Source organism: Anser cygnoides, chromosome 22 (genome assembly GCF_040182565.1).
Source record: "Anser cygnoides isolate HZ-2024a breed goose chromosome 22, Taihu_goose_T2T_genome, whole genome shotgun sequence".
Lineage (NCBI taxonomy): Eukaryota > Metazoa > Chordata > Aves > Anseriformes > Anatidae > Anser > Anser cygnoides.
In genome coordinates this window covers 5,841,236-5,860,744 of record NC_089894.1, presented here as the reverse complement: position 1 = coordinate 5,860,744, position 19,509 = coordinate 5,841,236, and the positions used below count along the sequence as shown (strand labels likewise).

At 58.3% G+C, this 19,509-nt stretch overlaps 2 protein-coding genes across 32 annotated transcripts in view; one reads left to right on the top strand and one right to left on the bottom strand.

The window, feature by feature from the left end:
• The window catches only part of MAPT (microtubule associated protein tau), a 47,434-nt gene extending 39,440 nt beyond the window's left edge, over positions 1-7,994 (top strand). For 14 of the 26 annotated variants that reach the window (XM_066981544.1, XM_066981543.1, XM_066981542.1 and 11 more), the window contains 3 exons: positions 1,578-1,659; positions 2,158-2,270; positions 4,886-5,169. In XM_066981544.1, coding sequence (XP_066837645.1) covers positions 1,578-1,659; positions 2,158-2,270; positions 4,886-5,101 — 411 coding nt within the window. In that variant the 3' untranslated portion in view covers positions 5,102-5,169. Of the gene's footprint in view, positions 1-1,172; positions 1,212-1,577; positions 1,660-2,157; positions 2,277-4,187; positions 4,344-4,885 lie in introns of those variants that run through there. The other 12 variants (XM_066981538.1, XM_066981534.1, XM_066981535.1 and 9 more) reach the window with 4 other exon arrangements.
• Positions 7,995-9,412: 1,418 nt separating this feature from the next.
• KANSL1 (KAT8 regulatory NSL complex subunit 1) overlaps positions 9,413-19,509 on the bottom strand; it is a 94,181-nt gene continuing 84,084 nt past the window's right edge. For 4 of the 6 annotated variants that reach the window (XM_048046497.2, XM_066981524.1, XM_066981522.1 and 1 more), the window contains 5 exons: positions 16,546-16,664; positions 15,315-15,372; positions 14,591-14,703; positions 11,769-12,015; positions 9,413-11,320 (listed from right to left, as the gene is read on the bottom strand). In XM_048046497.2, the coding sequence (XP_047902454.2) occupies positions 11,075-11,320; positions 11,769-12,015; positions 14,591-14,703; positions 15,315-15,372; positions 16,546-16,664 (783 nt within the window). In that variant the 3' untranslated portion in view covers positions 9,413-11,074. The remainder of the gene's footprint in view (positions 11,321-11,768; positions 12,016-14,590; positions 14,704-15,314; positions 15,373-16,545; positions 16,665-19,509) is intronic. The other 2 variants (XM_066981525.1, XM_066981527.1) reach the window with 1 other exon arrangement.

Genomic DNA, 19,509 nt, shown 5'->3' with positions numbered 1-19,509 from the left:
GGGTTGCTTTCCTCCCCTCTCCCTGTCCCCACTCTGATTTAAAGGTGCCTTTTGGTGCGCGTGAGCATCGGAGACGAGCCTGGCCTGCGTGCACGAGGCAGTGGCGCCGAGCCTGTGGCCCTGCCGGAGCCAGGCCCTGCACCTCCCTGAAGGTTTTTGCACGTCCCAAGCACCAGGGATGCTGCATCCCCCCGTCTTTTCCTGGTGAAGGGGGGGACGTTTCCTAGCAGTGTGCACAGCCACGTCCCGCCCGGCTCTGAGGATGGTGGCCACGGGGCTGCCGTGGGAGCTGGGGCTCTTGGATCAGCGCAGGGTGCGTGGGTGCCGTAGAGAAGGGCAACAAACCCTTCGGCCACGCCGCTTCGGGGGCTGCCTGGCTGCTCGGAGGGGTCCCCTCCTCTGCAAGGGTCCCTTTGGTGCCGGCACGTCCCTCCCGAGCTTTCTGAGAGCTCGGTGAGCGTGCAGAGAGCGGCACGCGCTCCCCCGAAATCCCAGCCTGTTCCCGAGAGCCGGCTGCTCCCCAGCGGGATGGGACCAGCCCAGAGGTGTCCGTGGCCTGGTTTCTCCTGCACAGGCTCACTACCTACAGCCGGAGCCGATTCGCACGGGGGTGCGAGTCCAAAACCAGGCTCCAAAGCAACTCTGGGGGGCGTGGGGACGTGCCCTCACCCCGCTGTCTCCCGGTCCTGGTGTCGGTGGTGTGCACGTGCTGTGTTTGCCGTCCCTGGCACGCCTGCTGCTCCCAGACTTCCAGATGTTGGCGTTTTCCAGCGTGGTGTCTAACCTCTAACGCAAACACTAAAAGCTCCCCGTTAACCACCCCCGTGTGTGTGTCTCGTGTGACCCCATGGCTCCCGGCACAGCGCCGCGGCCGCTCCTCAGACGGGGCGGCGGAGGTGGAGGTGCCGGAGCCCTGTCCAGGGACATAACGTGTGAAACAACCAAAAAAGCGGCATCAAACCAGGAAATACTGCTGCGATTCAGTCTGTTGTAATTGCCATTTTAACTTATATTATGTGAACTCCTGCCAGATATTTAGACTTTGCTTTTGCTTTTTATTTGTTTGTTTATTTTTGGTTAACCGTTATTTCCATTGCAGCGTTTTTCAGAAATGCATATTTTGGTCACTCTTTTAAAATTTCTGTGCACATTGATCATTTCTGTTCTTTCAGTTTTTGTGGACATAAGCTTTATGTTTTACACCAGCAAAGGTATTTAATTTTTTACGTTTTCTCTCTGGTATATATCTCCTCCTTTTGGATGATGTGTATGCAAATCTTAATTAATTACCACTCCACTTTCTTTCTCACTTAAGCACTTTAAAATTGCCTCTACTCCCCCCCTCTGTGGAGAGGTGATCTTGTGCATGCTGACATGTTAAGAGAGGCTCCTGCACACGGGCATTAATGATCTCCCGTTTCCGATGCCGGTTTCTTTTGTACTATTAATCTCACCGGGGTTGGAGCTGTCCTCTCCCTCGAATCCAGCTCAGGTGCCGCTGTGTGTTGTGCCTCCCCCTCCCCGGGCTCCCCGTGGTGGCAGCGGGCTCATCGCCTTCTCCTTTCTCGCACGGACAGGTCCAAATCGTCTACAAGCCGGTCGACCTGAGCCACGTGACGTCCAAATGTGGGTCCCTGGGCAACATCCATCACAAACCAGGTACCCGTGGTGGCCGGGCGCTGGTCCCCGGCGGCTCCCAGGGAGGTGGGGGTAAGGCAGGGGGTGCGGGGAGGTGCCTGGGGCAGTGACCGCAGGGAGCATCAGCGTGGTGCTGGGCGCTGTTCCCAGCTCTGACGCTGCAAAACTGCTCTGCCTGACCCCTCGGGGGCTGGGGAGGGATCTGCTCTGGTCCACGGACACCCTCGGTTGCGCCAACACACCGCTGCCCTTTAGGATTAATTCGGGGGTGTAGAGGGGAGTAAGGGTAATAACGCCCTGCCCGTGGCTCTCCGAATCGTTGGGATGCCCGTCAGCTCCGCACAGCATCCTCTGGAAAGTCTCTTTGCCCCGGTTCCCTGGCTTTCCAAAACTCCTGCTACCGTTTTTGTGGTCCTCGCCCTCTGCACAGCCCCAGCAGTGCTCGGCTCGGACCGGAGCCGTTCCTCTCCTGGCTGCCGCAGGAGCTGACGCTGCCCTTCTGGTGCTCTGCTCTTCCAGGCGGTGGCCAGGTGGAGGTGAAATCTGAGAAACTGGACTTCAAAGATAAGGTGCAGTCGAAAATCGGGTCCTTAGATAACATCAGCCACGTTCCTGGAGGAGGAAATAAAAAGGTAAAGGAGTGCTTGGTGGGAGCGGGGCGGCTCTTCTGCTGCGTGTGTCCGTGTGCCCTGAGAGCGCCTGGAGGCTGGGCGCAGAGGAGGACCCGCTGGCCAGGCTCATCTCTAGCCCACACGACCTGAAACGGCTTGCTGCCCAACTTCTGGTGGGGAGTGGTCAGGAAAAGCACCCTGCCCGTGGAAGGAGGCAGAGCTGAGGGCTCCCGGGCTGCGTTTTCCAGCCCCAGGGACGTTTGTTGGAGCCTGGCGGTGGCGGAGCTGCGGGACTTGCAGCCTGTCCTCCTCCTGCCCACGGCCGCCTGAATGAGTGTGAACGCGTGCGATGTCCCCTCCTGCGGTTTCCTGCTCTTCCTGTTGTTCTCTGAAGGTCGTGCACCACAAGTTTGTGTCTGGAACCTTTCACGTTGCGGGGTGCTGCTGTTGGTGTCTGCGCCGCGCGATTAATCCCAGTGGGGTGGCACGGAGCTGGCGGTCAGGGTGCTGCGTGGGCATCGGTTCCCCGGTGAAAGTGGAGCATTAAAGGCTTAGATTTATTTAGAAGAGGTGACTGTGCAGTAGGCTGCCATTTCCAAAGGAAGGTGGCGTCTTCCTTCAGATCTCAGTCCCCCAGATGAGGCTGAGCAGGGACTGTGTCGGGAGTGGCGCGCGTCTGGGGGAGTTAAATCAAGAGGGAAAAGCCGGGCAGGTCGGGTGAAATACTGAACCTGGAGGGAGCCGGTCGTGCCAGGGGCTTTGATGGTGCCTTCACGGTAAGTGTCAGCAAGTAAAACTCCTCTGCAGCCGCACCTTAAGGACAGGCGAGCCCCTTGCAGGCAGGGCAGCGGGGAGGTGGGGTAAGCACAGCGTTGGGACTCCAGCCTGGTGACACACACGGCTGAATTTCCCTAGGGAAAGGGGCTTTTTCTCTTGCTTTTCTTTCAAACACTTTTTTTCTCGATGGGAGGGGAAGGCTCTGTTTTGGCTCCTGTATTTTGGCACTCTCTTCTTGGCCATGTTTCCTCTGTGCACCTCCCAGCTCCTCATCTCCCAGCGGTGCGCTGGCCTCTGCCGGAGGGACCGCTTGACTTCCTTACCCTTCTCTCGCTGCTGCTACGCATCAGACTGCCCTGTGCTTCACTGAGCCCATTTCCATCATTTTTGTTCTTACGACCCTGACGATTCTTTCATATCCTGGCACATTCACTGGGTCATAGCTTGAAGAACTTGCCCTTTGGAGGGGAAGTTTATTTGCAGGGGGCTGAGCCGGCAGCGGGATCACCTGCCTCAGCCTCCTCGCATGGCAGCTTCCCAAATCCTGCCTAAATCCACACCTGGAGGAGGCTGGCAGTCTGGAGTTCATCCGCTTCCCTTCCCCGGCCCATTCCCCTTCACACCTTAGCACCGGGACCGTCCTCAGGTGCTCCGAGGTGGGATGCTGCGGTCGCAGGGGGGGCACAGGACAGATCTGTGCCCGGTCAGCCCTGCACGCACAGCGGCTGGGGGTGGCTCTGCTGCCCCTTCCGCAGCCTTTCCCTCGTCCCAAGCCCCGTCCTTGCTGAAGGATCCGTCCGGACACCTCGTCCCCAGCTCTCCCGGCCCAACGCCTCGGAGCTGGGCTGGCTGCAGCGCCGGGAGCTGGGGTGCTGCGTGCTCTGCCCCAGTACCTGCGCTGGCAGCATCTGCCGGCCCCTGCTGCACAGGGGACGCCTGTCTCCCCGCCTCCAAAGGAGATGCTGTTCTTCCTATGAGTCAGTGAATGGCCTGGCTTTTCAGATCTTTTTCCCCCCAGTTTTCTCTTTCTTTTCTTTTTTTCTTTTTTATTTTTTGGTCTTTTTCCTTCTGGTTGACATTTATTGGATCTTTTTTTTTTTGTTATTGTTGCTGATGCGTTTTTTGCACCCCACCGCCTTGGGCGGGTTTCTTCACCTGTAGAGAGAGAAAGGCAAGGAAGACAAGACCTGTCCCCAGGCTGCTCGGACCCCGAGCCCAGACCCCGCTGGGCTCCAGTCCCTGGTGCTGGAGCCGCCCACCCCCCTGGAGAGCCAGCTCCCAGCCTTGCACTCGGCTGGGGAGGGCACCAGTAAGTAGCAAACCTCATCCACTTCACCTCCCCTCGCGCTCGCCAGGAGAGAGGGGTTTGGCTCGTGGGAGCAGCTGGGCCGTGGGGTAAGGGGCAGCCGAGCCGTGCGCGTCCCCCCCCACCGCGTAAACCCCAGCGAGGGGAGCAGGAGCAGCCCTGGTCGTGCCAGCCGAGTCCTGTGCCCGGGACCCAGCCCCACGCCGGGGCTGGGCGCTTGGGAAGGAGCCGGCGGCATCCCGAGGTGCCCCAGCCCTGCCACCCCCCTCCGGTTAGCCCATTCCCAGTGCGGGCGACTGGAAGGGACGTGCCTGAGGACTGGGGGCACTGGGAGGGATCAGGCCAGTGACCCGAGCAAGCCTCCGGCCCCTGGGGCTGGCAGCCCAGGGGAGGGGGCTGTCCCCAGTGCCACGGTCAGCTCTCAGCTGCCTCCTCACTGCTTTCCTCCCAGCTGCACAGCGGCAGTGGCCCAGCGGAGTGCTTGCAGGTAAAAACGGCCTCTCCGGATCGCGCTCCCCGTCCTCCTGCTCACCGGCCTCTCCTCTCATTGCAGATTGAGACTCATAAGCTGACCTTCCGCGAGAACGCCAAAGCCAAGACTGACCACGGCGCCGAAATCGTCTACAAGTCCCCCACCATCTCCGGAGATGCCTCCCCGCGCCGCCTTAGCAATGTCTCCTCCACCGGCAGCATCAATATGGTGGACTCCCCCCAGCTCGCCACGCTAGCTGACGAAGTGTCCGCTTCGCTGGCCAAGCAGGGCTTGTGATCGGGGCATGGCGGGCAAAGATGAGAGAAGACAAGGAAAAAAAAAAAAAAAAGAAACAAAAATAATAATCTGGCCTTCTTCCTCTGTTCCTTTTACAGCTGCTTCCCCATCCCCTAACTGGTTAATGATTTAACCTGCTTTTACTGTTCATTCAGCTCTAGCTCCAGGACTTCAAAATCAGACACTATGAGGTACAAAACCTCCTCTCCCCCTGCTCCTCGGAGCGCACAGCCCGTGCCCGTCCCCGCTCCCTCCCCTCATCCCCTCGTCCCTTCGCTGTCCCAGCAGGAAGGAGCCAGGGGGTGGAGGGGGCAGCCCCAGCACGACGCTGACCCCAGCACCCCAAGGGCCTCGCGGGGAGCAGGGGTGGCAGCCCCGGGGCTCCCCACGCTCGTTACCCTAACGATGCCCGGGCTGGAGGCCTGGCCTGCACTCAGCGCAGGTAGTGGGTGCTGCAGCCAGGGACTGCAGGCAGGTGCCCTCCCTTTCTGCATTAAATTTGCCTGCTGATTTGGAAGAAACCTTTTGTTTTTCCCTCTGAAAGCCGAGATGTGTATGAAGGTAACTGCCAGGTATCCCCTAATCCCGCTCTCAGCTCCGGCAGCTGGAGTACCGGCGACACCAGGGTGTCCCGTTGCAGAAGGGGCCCCGGCCGGCCGTTTCCCTCTCCGTGGCTGTGCTGGAACCGCTGAGTGGATGAGTAGAGGCTTTTCCCCGTTCCTTTGGCAGCCCCTCGTGTCGTAGAGTAGATTTGTCTGTATATGCTTGGACCGTGCCAGGGTGATTGTTTTCATAAACGAGCATGTGTTTGAAAACGCTGTAAGTAGTTTTGCGCTGCCCCGCGCCGGCTCCGCCACAGCCCAGCGAGGAGGGCAGGCGTGGGGAGCCCTTGCCGAGCTGCGGGTTGTGCCCAGGCCCGGCACCGCATGCCTGCCGGGTGCGTGGGTGCACGCAGCGCCGCTTCCCCGCTCCCTCGGGGGGCCGGGGGCCGCGCAGGGTGTCCTGGCGCTGCGCCCCCGTGGCTGCGCACCTCCCGGGGCCCGGGGACGTGGCACGAGGGGCACTCACAGCTCCAGGGCTGGGATGGCTCCTGGATTTGGGTGCAGCTTGTAACAGTTTGGGGTTGATTTGTTGTTTTTTTTTTTTTCTTCCCTGCAAGGTCAGCTAAGAGGTCAAGGAAGTGGCAGCTCCATGGCTCTGCTGTTCTCGTGCCGTTGGCAGCGGTAGGAGACAAATGGGAGAACGCGAGGGGAAGGCGCGAGGGTGGTTTTAGGTGGTGCATGGCAGCAGTGCCCCCGGTCCTGTCCTGAGTCCAGCTGCACCGGGGCCAGTGGCTGCTCCGTGGCACTGCCCGCCCCTTTCCAAGGTGCCCTCCCGGTTTCAGCACGTTTGCACCCAGTCGGTGTCCCGGTCGCACAGCACTACCTGTCCCCCCACACACACACACCACGCAGGGGAGAGGAGCTGAGTGCTTGCTTTCACTGCTTTTGTTCCTCTGGCAACCTAGGGCTCATGAGGGGGTGGCCGGGGGCTGTGCTGCACCCACCGCCGTCCCCGCGCGCCCCTTCCTTCTACAACCAAAGAGGCTGAGATGCGATCGGTGCAGCTCAGTGCGCATCCTCCCTCCCCATCTCCCCCAGGAGGCGTGAGCCGAGGGGCTGGGGCAGAGCTGGAAGCGGAGCTGAGGGCAGCGGGATGCCCCGCAGGACCGGCAAAGGGCCCTACGGGCTGTGCTGCAGGGAAAGCCGTGCTTTCCCAGCAAGGGGCACGTGGTGCTGGGGCTGAAATCCCAGTCTGACTGGGGCGGCAGGGGAGGCCTCGGGGTGGAGGCTGGGAGCCGCCGAGGCCGTTTGAGCTGCCGCTACTCGGGGCAGTGCAGCAGTCGCTCCCTGCTCCCATCCTTAGCAGGAGGGGATGAAGCTGCCGTGGCCTTCACATGGGCGCACACCACCGGGCTCTGCAGGGTGCTGGGTCGCTGTGCCTGGGTGCGGGCTGGGGCCGAGGGGGGAGGCCTGGGGAGGGCGCCTGCTCCAGGCTGGAGCAGGGCTGGTGGGGTGGAGGTGGTGGTGGTTGGGGTCCAGCCCTTGTCTTTGCAGCCCCTGGGGCAAGAGCCCACGTCCGGCGTGTTGCTAGCTCCGTTTCAGTTGACTCGATGATTGTAAGCATCTGTATTTAAGTCCGTGACTCCCTTTGTATCGCTGTGGGATGTAGGCGCCGCTGCGGCTTTTTTGTCCTATGTAAAAGCGAGTGAGTGGGAGACATCCCCACCCCCAAGCCGTCACCCCTTCCACCCCTCTGGCTGTAGCACCACAGCTGTGCTTGCCCACCCCAGCCCTGTACCTCTGGCCCCCTCCATGTGGCTCCCGAGGGACACCAGCGCCAGGAGCCAGCCCTCACCTGCGGCTCCAGCGAGCAGCCCCTGCCCTGGGTCCATCGGGGGGGGCGCAGGGGGCCTGGACAGCCCCGTTCGCCCACCCCCCAGCACCTCCCGCTGCCCCCCTCCAGCAGCCCGAGCCACGGCCCCAGCCCCGACCCGCCTTCAGACCTGGGCCTGGGGGTTTCCGCGAGCAGCTGGACAGACCGACCCACGGCTTTCCCTTTACTCCACACACATCTTGGTCTGAAAAGGGTTGAAACCGGCACTGATTCAAAAACCGTGTTTCTGCACTCGAAATTACGCTTGTTAAGTGAACTGCCAGTGTCAGACTGCCGTGGCGGTGGCAGTCCCGCGGCCCCTTCGTGCGCTGGGGAGGGGAGGGCAGGTTTGATCTCAGTGTATCATTCTAGCTTAGCTTCCTGTCTGTGAATGTCCATAGTGTATTGTGCGTTTTAACAACTGGTTTACACTGTTGCCGTAAAAGTGAATTTGGAAATAAAGTCATTACTACAAGAACCGCCGCCTCTTTCGCATGGGGTGGGAGCATGGAAACGCCTGGGGAGCGGCAGGGAGCTGGTGATGGGCCCCGTGGGGGCTCCGGAACATTGGGGCTGGGTTTTGGCTGCACTGCGGGGGGGCTGAGGGGGGGGGGCGAGCACACCTTGTCCATGGTCCATGACAAACCCCACCATGGCCAGCAGCATCCCCAGGGGTGCCATGGACAGGGACTGACGACAGCTCTGCCCACGGCTAGGGGTGAACACTGGGGTTTTTCAGAGCCCACTTCCAATCCGTGGTGACGCCCTTTTCACCAATTTCGGCCCGTATCCAGGGCCTTGCCCATCACGTTCCTAGCCTTTGCTGCCCAGGACCCTCCAGCTGCCGGCACTTCGGGGGCCACAAAGCAGCCCCAAAGGGCCTTCAACCGCTGCAAACCTTCCCAAGGGCACCGCCGCTTCGTGCGGGTCAGAAACCCCGAGTTTAATGCCTGCAACCAGCGCGGCTGCCAGTGCGACCGCCGGCCGCCACCATTTGCTTTTCAGATTGGATTTTTCCTCCTCCATTACTTGTAAATAAACGGGTAATGCACAGGTCGCTGCCTCCTACTCCTTTGATCAGCTGATGAACAATCGCCCCGCAGCTTCCCGTTTCCCAGCCACAGGGGTGACCAGGAACAAAGAATGGGCTCTTAGCTTGGAAATTTAAGAGCATCCAAGGAAGTCGCCTCCCACCTCTTGCCGACATTCGAGTGTGGCAGTAACAGCCCCATTTCCACAAACCCTACCTGGGCATGACTTACCACCAGCCAGTTAACCCTAAACACACAATAAAAGCCTCACCCAGCCCCAGGCGTTTACTGGCAGCCGCGGGGCAGACCTCGGTTCTCCTGGGCTCTCTCAGGGAAGCGCCACCAGGCCCTGGTCCTGCTTGATCTGATATCACAGCGCAACGCCTAAATCCGGAGATCCCGCGGAACAATTCCTCTTTTCACTCCTCGACAATAACTGCTGGGAAATAATGGTGTAAAAGAAAAAAGAGGCCATTCACCCAGGCCGTGGGAGGGAAGCGGCTGATGGGCCCGGGGCTGGGCTGAGCGCACCGAAGGCTCCCTTCCGCCACCCCAAGCCAGCGTTTCACAAACACACTTTGCATAGAATATTCTGTTTTAATTTTTTTTTTAATCTTTTTTTTTTTTTTTTTTTTTTTTATAAGCACATTTGTGCTTTGCCAACAGAATCAAGACATTAACAAAGATCAGCTTCTCGGAAGAAAAGCATTTCTATATAACAAGGACATTACACAGCTCAAAGCAGGAAAAGAAAATATTTACAAAATACAAGGTGTTTTTTGTGGTTTTTATAATGCTAAAAGGGTTATTCAGAATTTTCAACCTTATAAATAGAAAAGCACTTATGCGGAGGGATATGGTAGCATTGTTTTTTGTTTTTTTTTTTTTTAAAGAAACGATGACATATCCTTTAAACTAGAACAGAACCAAAAACACTAGATAATGTTGAAAATTGTGAAAACCCCAACCATTAAGCAGTTTAGCTACTATTTCTTTACGATTACAAAATGGAAAAAAAAATATGTCCTTTGTATTTTTTTTCCTTTTTTTGGTGATGTGATTATACATAAGACAGGCACAATGCTAGCAACAGGACAGGGACCAATAGCCACACCGTCGGGATCAGAAAGCGTTACAGATGGGAACGGTGTGCGGGATCCGGGAGTCGCTGCGGGTGCAAAGGGCCGGGGAGGGAGGGACGGGAGGAACAACAGCGAAGTTGGTTCCAAAATAAAATACCTGTCAGGAGGTGGCGTGTCAGACCAGACTCGGAAATGAAACAGAATCGACACCTTTCTCGGACCGTGCGTGGAAGTGGAGCGAAGCAGTGGTGACGGATCCCCATCCCTCCCAGCATGTCAGCGCCGGCGGGAGCTGCCCACCCACCCGATAAAGCGCCGCTCTTCCCTCTCTTTTTTCCCCTTCTCTCTGAGACCAAACCCACCGAAAGGAACCATCCCAGCGCCTCGGCCTTGCAACCCAGACTTGCCCAGCCCCGCTCCTGCCATGGGACGCTCCCTCGACCCGCAGCTCTTGGCAGCTCCTCGGGGCCGCAGCCCAGAGCTGCCCCGACCCAACCTTCCCAACCCCGCAGGGGACACAAAGGCAGAGCTCCAAGCGACCGCCGCAGACCCGCATCTCCCAGCCGAGAGCTGCTGCTGGCCTCGGCCAGCGACCACATCCCCGAAGGGAGTCCGTAAGTGCACGGCGCGTCCTGCCTCGACTCGCAGCACCCGGCCGCACCACGCGGGGGGCTCTCCCCTCCCCACCTCCCACCCCGGGTAACAACGCGAGGTGTGAACAGGGCTGTGCCTGAAATCCCTCTCCTCCCACGCGGAGCTGTGCGTCAAGCGGCTAAAAGGGTCCTTCCTTTTCCCCGGCTGAGGCAGCGGCCAGGGCTCGGCACAGCCGGCGGCTGCTCCGGGACCAGGAGAAGGAAGGAGGCGGTGGGGGGCGGCCGGGGGCAGAGGGGGGGTCGGGGGCTGTCACCCCCCCGGGACGCCTGGAACCACAACCTGCGGTAGGGCAGCGCCGGAGGGTGGCAGTGCAGGGTGGGCACGCTGCACGTGAGGACAGACAGACAGCTAGTGAAGGTTGCAACCCCAAGACATCACTTTTTCACCACTAATTTCACTCCACTAAAACCTTTCAGGGAGGGGGAGCGGGTTAAGAGAAAAAGACACCCTTTTGCTTGAGAAAAACTATCCCCGAAGTCCGCTAGTCAGCTAAATCCTGTGCTCTAGTTTTATACACCTAAGAGGGGAGGGGAGGAAAGAGGGAGGGGGACTGGTGGGCTGCTCCCCTCCCGAGGCTTCACTCCGCTGGGAGGAATCTGGGGGCTCTCATTTGTGTGACAAGGAAACATGGAAAAAAACAAAAACAAAAAACAGTTTCTAAACTCCTTAAATTCACTAAAAACTGTGAAAATTCCCGGCAGGATGTTTGAATATCAAACGCAGATTTTGGAAGCTTTAATGCCAAGAGTTAGTTCTGTGTGTTGGTTTTGCTCATGTCTTCCCGTATGTCTCTATCTGTGCGCTGGCCGCTGAACTGCTGCGGAGGAAGAGGAGGAGGGTGTCGCCAGGGGGGTTCGGCTCTTGAGGCTGGCCAGGTTGGGCAAAGCAGAAGTGCCATCGGTCTCCCGGGAGGATTTACTGCCCGATGTGCGCCGGGTGCAGCGCGACGACCGGTCTTGGGGGTCGGATTGGTCCTCGCACTCTGTCCTGGGATCGTACGACAGTGGGAAGGTGCGCCGCTCCCAGGGCAGCACGGCCTAAAGGGAAGAGACACCAGGCTATGGAAAATCCTCCGGACAAACTCTTCTGCTCCCCCTCCGTGCGTGACTCCGGCTGCCCGCAGCGGCGGTTGAGGTGGGCAGCTCTATGGGGCGGGCTTAGTCTCACCCCGTTAGCGGGGCACGGAGAGCAGGACCTTCAGCACCCGTGGCGAGGACGCGGCAGCCGCCAAACCGAACCCACCGCTGGTGGGCAGCGGGACGTGTTCCAGCACGGGACGGCACTACGCTCTGCCTCCCGTCCAGCCGAGCCTTCGCGCCGAATTCCCCACATGCAGCTTTCCAAGCTGTTGCCCCACAGCGAGGGGAATTAACCAGCCAAGTCTGAGCACCGGATTTACCTCCACGCCTCTGCAGCAGTCGCTGCAGTGCCACCGTGAGCAGCACGGCGCTAGCGCCAGCAGCCACGGCCGGGACCTGCACCCACCTGCTCGTCGAGGCCGGCCTCGGGCGTGGAGCAGCGCGTGTCCTCGCTGGACAGAAGCCGCATGGAGTCGCGGGACAGGGGCGTGAGGGGGGCAGAGAGCAGTTCGGGGCTGATGGGGCTGCGCGGGGAGTGGGTGTGGGACAGCTCCGAGTGGGAGTGGCAGCTGCCCACGTCGGGGGATGCCGGCTGGGGAGTCGAGGGGTTCCCCAGCTGGGGGGTCGTCCGTCCGTCTGTCGATCTGTAGGACCTGAGGGAGGAACAGATCCCAGAGTTTGATTTCGGTCCCGTTACAGGCACCCAGACCACTCCCTGCCACCCGATGCCACCCTTTGGTCCCTTCCGCCATCCCCGCCTCGGGAGGGCCCGTACAGCGGGGAATGCTGCAGGAATTCGGTGCGTGCACCAAGAGGGAACGTCACAGCCCCGAGGTTGAATCCTCCAGGCCCATCCGCGCCCCATCTCCACTGCCTCGATGCGGCACTGCAGCGCTGACGCTGCTCTCCTAAGGAAACTTGTCCCACACAGCTCCTACGCCGCGAGTGCCGCTTAAATGCCAAAGTGAGAAGGCCCCTATGAAATCAGATGTTTTTTTAGCAGCCCCTCTAAGTGTTCCCGACATCATCCACACGCCACCTGACACCTCACAGGGTAGTTCAAGAACCAACTGTAGTGAATCAGTAACGCTGAAAACGCACCACATTCAACAGGTGGGCACGGGAGGAGCACGGTAAAAGCCCTAGACTTCAGAAGATTTAAACCAAGAGTTAAGGAAGCTTGAGCAGCTACACAGATTCCCTGATAAGAGACCCGAAGGCTGCAAACAGAAAAGTCCATCTCACGCCTCCCTGTCTGTAGGTATCTTATCAAGATGAATTCCAACAGCAAGTGGATCAATGAAGGATGGCCAAGGATCATACTTCAAAATTTATCTGGGCTCAAATGTTCATCAGAACACAGAAACCCAGCCCAAGTTGCACTAACAGCATAGCTACACCTGCAGCAGGCTATATGGAAACACGATGTGCTGAGTCAAGATGCCATTAGAAGCTGCTACACAAAAACAAACCGATCTGTTACGTACACGAGGCAGGAAGACCACAAGACGCTCAGCAGATCTGCTAGAGCGGGTCACTTCAGAGAACGACATTTCAGAGAAACCGACTTCACCCCAGTGTGTACTGCCGTTACCTGGCCCCCGGCACTCTCCGGGCGAGGAGCAAGAACTGGCCAAAGCACAGCAGCAGTTCCTGGGCCATGAGGAGGAGGCCCTCAGCAGTTTCTAAGGACCAAAGCAGCTGCAGCAAACAGCCCCAGCATCAGCCCAGGCTGGCCACGGAGGACCAAGCAAGGATCCTGCCGAGGAGCAGCTCGGGATGTGGTGAACGCCAAGCTGAGCTCAGCACAACACACCACAAGCGCAGCAAACCACATCCTCGGCTGCACCGAGGAACGCGGCCAGTGGAGCAGGGGCACCTCCATCCCCATCCCACCCTGCGGGGTCCTGGGGACGCTTCAGGGGGTCCCAGGATGGTCACGGGAAGCAGAGGGAGCTGGGCTGGCTCGTTTTGGCAGAGAGGTGAAAGCGGGATCCAACTGCTGCCTTCTGCAGCAGCAGCAAAACCTGGTTCCCAAGTGGGGGCAGCCCTGCGCCAGCCACCACACAGGTGGGGGAACTTCCATCCTCGGAAACATTCACGCCATGTTAGCCAAAGCCACGGCCAACCTGATCTTCAGCCCTGCTTCAAGACGGAGGCTGGACCAGAGACCTCCAGAGGCCCGTTTCCACCACCATTTCTACACCCGCACGATGAATTCATTTCGGTGACCTAGTCGGGACACCACCTTGCACCACCATCCCTACAGGAGGTTTTTAGAGAAGAGGAAAGTTAGGGTGAAGTACTAACAGATGTGAGAAACTGGCTGAAGGAGTTTGCAGACAAACACCAAAATGTCCCACGCTCAACCGGCGCCAGGAAATGCAGCTGCAGATGAAGCGCAGCAGCAGCAGCAATGGAGCTTGACAGACGCAACCTTTGCATTTGCTGAAGTCCTGCACGACCACGCCCCCCCCGACGGGGCTGATCTGAAACCACAACTATACCAAGAAGACCAGTGCATGTCGCAGTTGCACTTCGGCAAGAATTTCTGCCCAAGAGCAGAGTGGTTCAAGGCCAAGGCATCGGAAACCAAAGGGAAAGGAGCGAATCTCATCGTAAAGCTGTGTAAGAAGAGATCCACAGCTGGAAACTGCGTGCAGTTTTAGACACCCACTCACAAAAAGAGACTGCAGCACAGGAATGAAGTGTCGGGTGATCAGAGGATTGGAAGGACACGTATAAATGGAACACCAAAGCAACGTTGCCGAAGCTATCGAGCAGCGATGTGATACGCAGCACAACGCTAAGCACAACTGCTCCGTGTTCCTGTTTAAGGATGCCCAGCTCAGCCCTTTTGTTTTTCTCAGGACTCCTGAGCTGGCGCTCAAGCCTCCACTCTTCCGGAGCCATGAAAGCAGAATCCAAACACACGATGCAAGAGTTGCTTGTCTGCAACTTCACCGGTGGGTAACTTACCCCTGAGCTGAGCCAGACCCCGTCCCACTCCTACAGGGGCTCCTCCAGCTGCTCTTGTACATGGCGAGCAACCTTTCTGATGCCAGCACAAACTTCCAACCATTTTTATCCACCAGTCAGTTTAACAAAGCCTGATCTGTTGGAACAACGCCTGGGCCGAGGGAAGCACACTGCGCCCTCTGCCCGAGCGCTGCTGACCCCGGGACACCCGTGCCCGTGCCCCGCAGGGACTGCATGCCGACAGCGTACCTGCTGCCCCGCCGCTGCGGGGGCATGCTCGTGCTCCAAAGCCACCGGGCCCGCTCCATCTCTTCGCACTTGCCATGCCGAGCAGCGAAGGCCGAATCAGACAAGTCCTCGATCTGGAAAGGGAATGGTACAAGGCTTGGTCAGGGCTTGCTTACGTTAAACACACAGCTACGTGCAGTTCTTCCAGCATTAGCTACAGCATGAATTTAAGTGCTGATGTCTGGAGGGAGGCAGGTGCCTCAGTGAGCGAGCAAGCACCTTGTTAAACTGAGTCTGCATTGCTAAGGAAGGGATTAAGAACTAAAAACCAAAGGAAAGCCATTTATCCCAGAGCGAGCGCACTCACACAGAGGTTTAAGGAAATACCATCGTAGCAGTTTAGCTAAAATAATAACTACAGCAGCATGACTGGTCATGATTTCTTGATTAGACTACCTCCATAAACGATTGCTGCCCAGAAAGGTCTCCTGACAGCAATTAGACCTCAAATTCCGCTGTGCCCAGCCAGCTAATCCAAGTTCTGCCCTATCACCCCGTTTCCAAAAAGAAACCAACGCCAGAATGGCTTCTGCAAAGTCAGTTGTGCCCTTTTGTTGCCAAAAAGGCAAAGATTGCACCTCTCGGCTGAGGTCCCCGTGTCTGTACCCTTCCGGTACCCACCACCGACACAGTTAGCTGCCCTCAACCCCGTCCCAAGCTAAGCGGGACATAAAGCAGCTCTCACCTCCTCGTTGTCTTCATCAGGGCTCGCCTTCAGAGCGCCGATATCCACTTCACGCCAGCTGCAACACACAAAGTCAGACTGCAGTCAGTCACGGGCACGGCCGAGCACATGCCCAGCACACCCCACCACCACCTTTTGTGGGAGAAGAAACACAAGCCTGGCACAATGAGAAACACATCCTGACTCAGCTTCAGCCACATTTATCTACCAAAATCCCCCCCCTGTGGTACCAGACAAGAGTTTCTCCGCTTCCTGCGTTAGCCTGACCCATTTTGAGCACATTTTTTCCATAGGAAGCAGGCGGTTTGTGCGCACTGAGTGCCCACGCAGTAGATTTGTCCTTCCTCACTTGGCTGAGGGATGGGCAACGCAGCTCCTGGCCTCCTCCCGCTGCAGCCCTTCCTCGCTGCCCCTGCCCAGCTCCCGGCGCTGCTCTGGCAGCACGGCCGGAGCCTGCGGGGGCAGAGGAAGCAGAGCAGATGCTGCAGCGTTTCCTCCTCTTCCTCTGGCCCAGCAACAGGCTCCCTCCCTGCCCTGCACTGGAGCGGGCCTGGGAAGAGGAGGGGGACCCAGAAAAAGGCTGCAGGAAGGAGGCAAGCTGGGAAAGAGAACTGGAAAACTCGAAGGGAAAAGAGGGACTAGAAGCCAGGCAGCTTGGCTGAAGAAGCTGCACCAGCTGCAGCCAAGTCAGCACACCCCGCAGAACGCTCAGGCGCACAAAACTGCGACCGATCTCACCCACGGCGTTCGTCCAGGATCACCTGAACAAGGGCTGAGAGCTCACCTCCTCGCACTTAGCTCGGGCAGAGACTCCCAATTCCCACGGCTGCCTCTGCTCCTGGCCACAGCCACCCTCAACACCAGCCCCCCCAGCCCAGGGGACCTGGGCACACCCGGGTGCGTGCAGGGCCGGGAAGCACCCAGACCTTCAGCTCACTGCGCTTGGCAGCTTCGTAGCGGGGCAGAAAACAACCAGAATGACTTCGGGTTGCTCGGGGAGACGTGAGCAGGGCAGGCGGCTTCCATGCACCACGGACACTGAGACAACACAGTCCCTAACTCAGCCCAAAGTCTGTTTCAGTGATATGATCCGAATTTTCTCTTACTCTCAAGGAGGAAGGAAGCCCCTTTCCTCACCAGCCACTGGAGCAAGCCCTAGGCTTAATTTGAGGCCTAAGAGGTGCGCGGTGAAAGCAGGCGGCCCCCCTCGAGCTGGGGCTGGGGCACGTACCTGGGTGTGAGGATCTCTTTGTACTGCAGCTTCTCCACGCGCGTTGTTGCAGCGACAGACATCGGGATGACGATGTTGTTAATATCGAAGGAGCTCTCCCCTCTCCTCCTCCTTGGCTGCTGGAACGTAAGGACAAGAACGACGTGAGGAAGGGCTGCAGGTTTTGCCGCGTTAAACTGTTGACACAAAAAGGACGTGGCCTCACGGGACACGGTCTCCTGCGACCGACAGACCCCAAGGCCAACAGCAATTTGTGTGGGCACAGAATTTGCCTACCGCCTGCTGGAAGCCCTCTTCCCCCACGGGCGCAGGGCAACCAAAGCCCTTGGTTTGGAAGGCACGAACAAGGACGAGGCTGCGGTGGCCCCCCGGGCACTGCAGCGAGGTGAGCAGGGGCTGCTGAGCTTCAGCCGCCATCTCCACCCCGCTGCCATCGTTCCCCCTCCTGCCACAGCCATGACATTGATCCGGCTGAAAAGCCAAGCCAGCGAAAGATGAAGAAAAGCCTCCTCTACTGCCATCTTACTGCTTTAATAAGATCCTATTCCCTCCTACCAGTGCAAACGGGGTGCTGAGACCACAGGGACGGTGAAGGACCATGCGTCTGGATCACAGCCCCATTCCTTGGGGCACCGCAGGGACCTGCCACACGATGCTGTGGCAAAGCAGGGACGGGAAGCAGCCAGCCAGCAGTTCATCTCGGGTTTTGACAGCTGTACTGAGAACCTAACAGCTTCCATCTGCATCTTACTTCTGACTGGAATAGATTCTCCAAGACAGAAATAAGCTACACACTTCTCTATTTAAACCGGGCTGAACGCTGGGTGCCCTCCTACCATCTGTCTATCCCAAAACCTCCCCCAGACCTGTGACAGCAGCGCTGCCGGCACGGCGACACCAACCTTCCCGGATCAGCTCGGCGTGCTGCCTCCCTGACGAAGCCACCTGCACGTTACCTGCGCCTCCGCCAATCCCCGTGGCTTTTTGGGCAAAAACACGCGGGAGCCCAAGCGCAAGGGACCCGCCGCGGGAGCTGGATGAGGATGCGAGCGGGTGGGCAGCTGCCATCGCCACGCTTCAGGTTCCTCGCCCTGTTTTTCCTGGTATTAGGGTGGTATTTGGGGGTGCTCTGAGCTGTGCGCACAGCCCCTGGGAGCCAAAGCACGAAGCTGGGTGCCCCCCAGCAGGCTGGGCACGCTCTGGGAGGGCCAGCACCCCCAGATGGGGCGAGCACGTCCTTTTTTACATCCGTTCCCTGATCCAAGAAGAACAGCAGACCCTTCCCCATGTGGAATCGTATCACCAGATGCTTGTACGTCCCCAAGCAGCAGTGTTCCTGTATTACACTCGGAGCTCAACCCACACTCACTGACAGCACTTTGCTTAGTTGCCTCAATCAAATTTGTATTGAATTTGGTGAAACGCAACAAGGAGCATCATTTCTGAAGCAAAATCTGCTGGGGAGCCACAGAAGAAAATGAAGACTGCGGGCAAGACTGCACGGCCCGGCTGCCCCCCGGAGTGTTAGGGTGCAGCACGCTGCGCCTCCCCTCACGCACACACCTCTCCGCTCAACCCAGCCCATTCCACCTCCCCTAAGGAACAAATCTGGGGGCACTGATTTCGTGGCAAGGTTCTGCACGCCGGTAGTTACTGCAAAACCACTAAACCAGACCCAAACCTTGGCCTGCCTTACAGCAACTCACGCGTACACCAATAGCTTTGGGCTTTTGGAACGGCACAGGAGGCTTTTTGGGGCTGGGAAGAGTTGCTGGACTTTTGTGATCAGCAGATTTGTTTAATTTGTCATCTGTTTTCAGAACCGACACTCCACTGAGATTGAATGGGGAAGCCTGTAACTCAAAGCTGCAGCCTCAGCTCGTCTGCAGACTGCAGAAGACAGACTTTATAAATCCTAATTTCAGCACGAACAGGCACAACCATGAATGCAAAAAACCACCACCAACAACCATTTCTCCAAAACAAATATAGATTCTGCTTATCACACTTGTTTAATGCTCCAATCTATACGACAGTGTCAAAATCTGCCAGTGCCACGAACCGAGAAGAGTCTCCGAAAGGAAGCGAAGGAGTTTTAGAAACCGGCTGCCAGGATGCAACGTTAGCAGCCTGCCCAGTCCGCTCGGGCAGTGACGGGTGGCACAGGATTACCTGGCAGGGCTTCCCCTCGCCCTTCAGTGGACATTTCTGAGGCATCATTTCAGCTGCGAGGCTGTCAGTACCGCTCAGCAACCTCACTTTTCAGAACGGGTTTATGAAAAAGCAGCGAGAGAAGCGGAAAGCAAGCCCGAGAGAAGCGCACGAAGCACAACGAGATGGCGTCCCGAGACACTACCGCTGCGGAGAAGAGCTGTCCTCTTCCCCAGAGCACCTAGAGCGTTCTAGCAAAGCTACCATGGCTGGCTGGGTTCTTCGGCCACCCCGAGCTGGCATCACTGATGACACAGCTGATGACGCAACAGCAAACGTGCGTTGGGCAGGAACCCAGCTGGGAGCTGGCAGAGCTCGGAGCAAGGACCAGGGCACGCGGCGGACTCTGAGCCTGCAGGGACACGTGCCTCCTACCCACCCCGCGTCCAGCCTAGGCTGTGCCACAGAGAGGGGCCAGGAGCTTTCCTGAGCCACCTTCAGAGCTCAGAGCAGGGTGGAGCTGGGGTCCTGCTCACTGATGACTTTCAGACGCCGCTCCATAAAGGTCCCAAATCCCGTCATCCTTCTGGGAGGCTGAGCAGATCTCGGAGGACAATAAGAGTTAAACAACTGCTGAAGCTTGTGTCCAAGTGCAAGCTGAGGTCCCAGCCACCACTGATCTGCCCCCAGCCCCATTTCCAGCCCAGCACACGCAGAACAGGCCGTGAAGGGGAAGACAACCCAGTGGAAGCACTGCTGTAGCAGCAGCGACACGCTGCTGGTGCTCAGCTCTTCTACTCTTTTTTTCCTGGC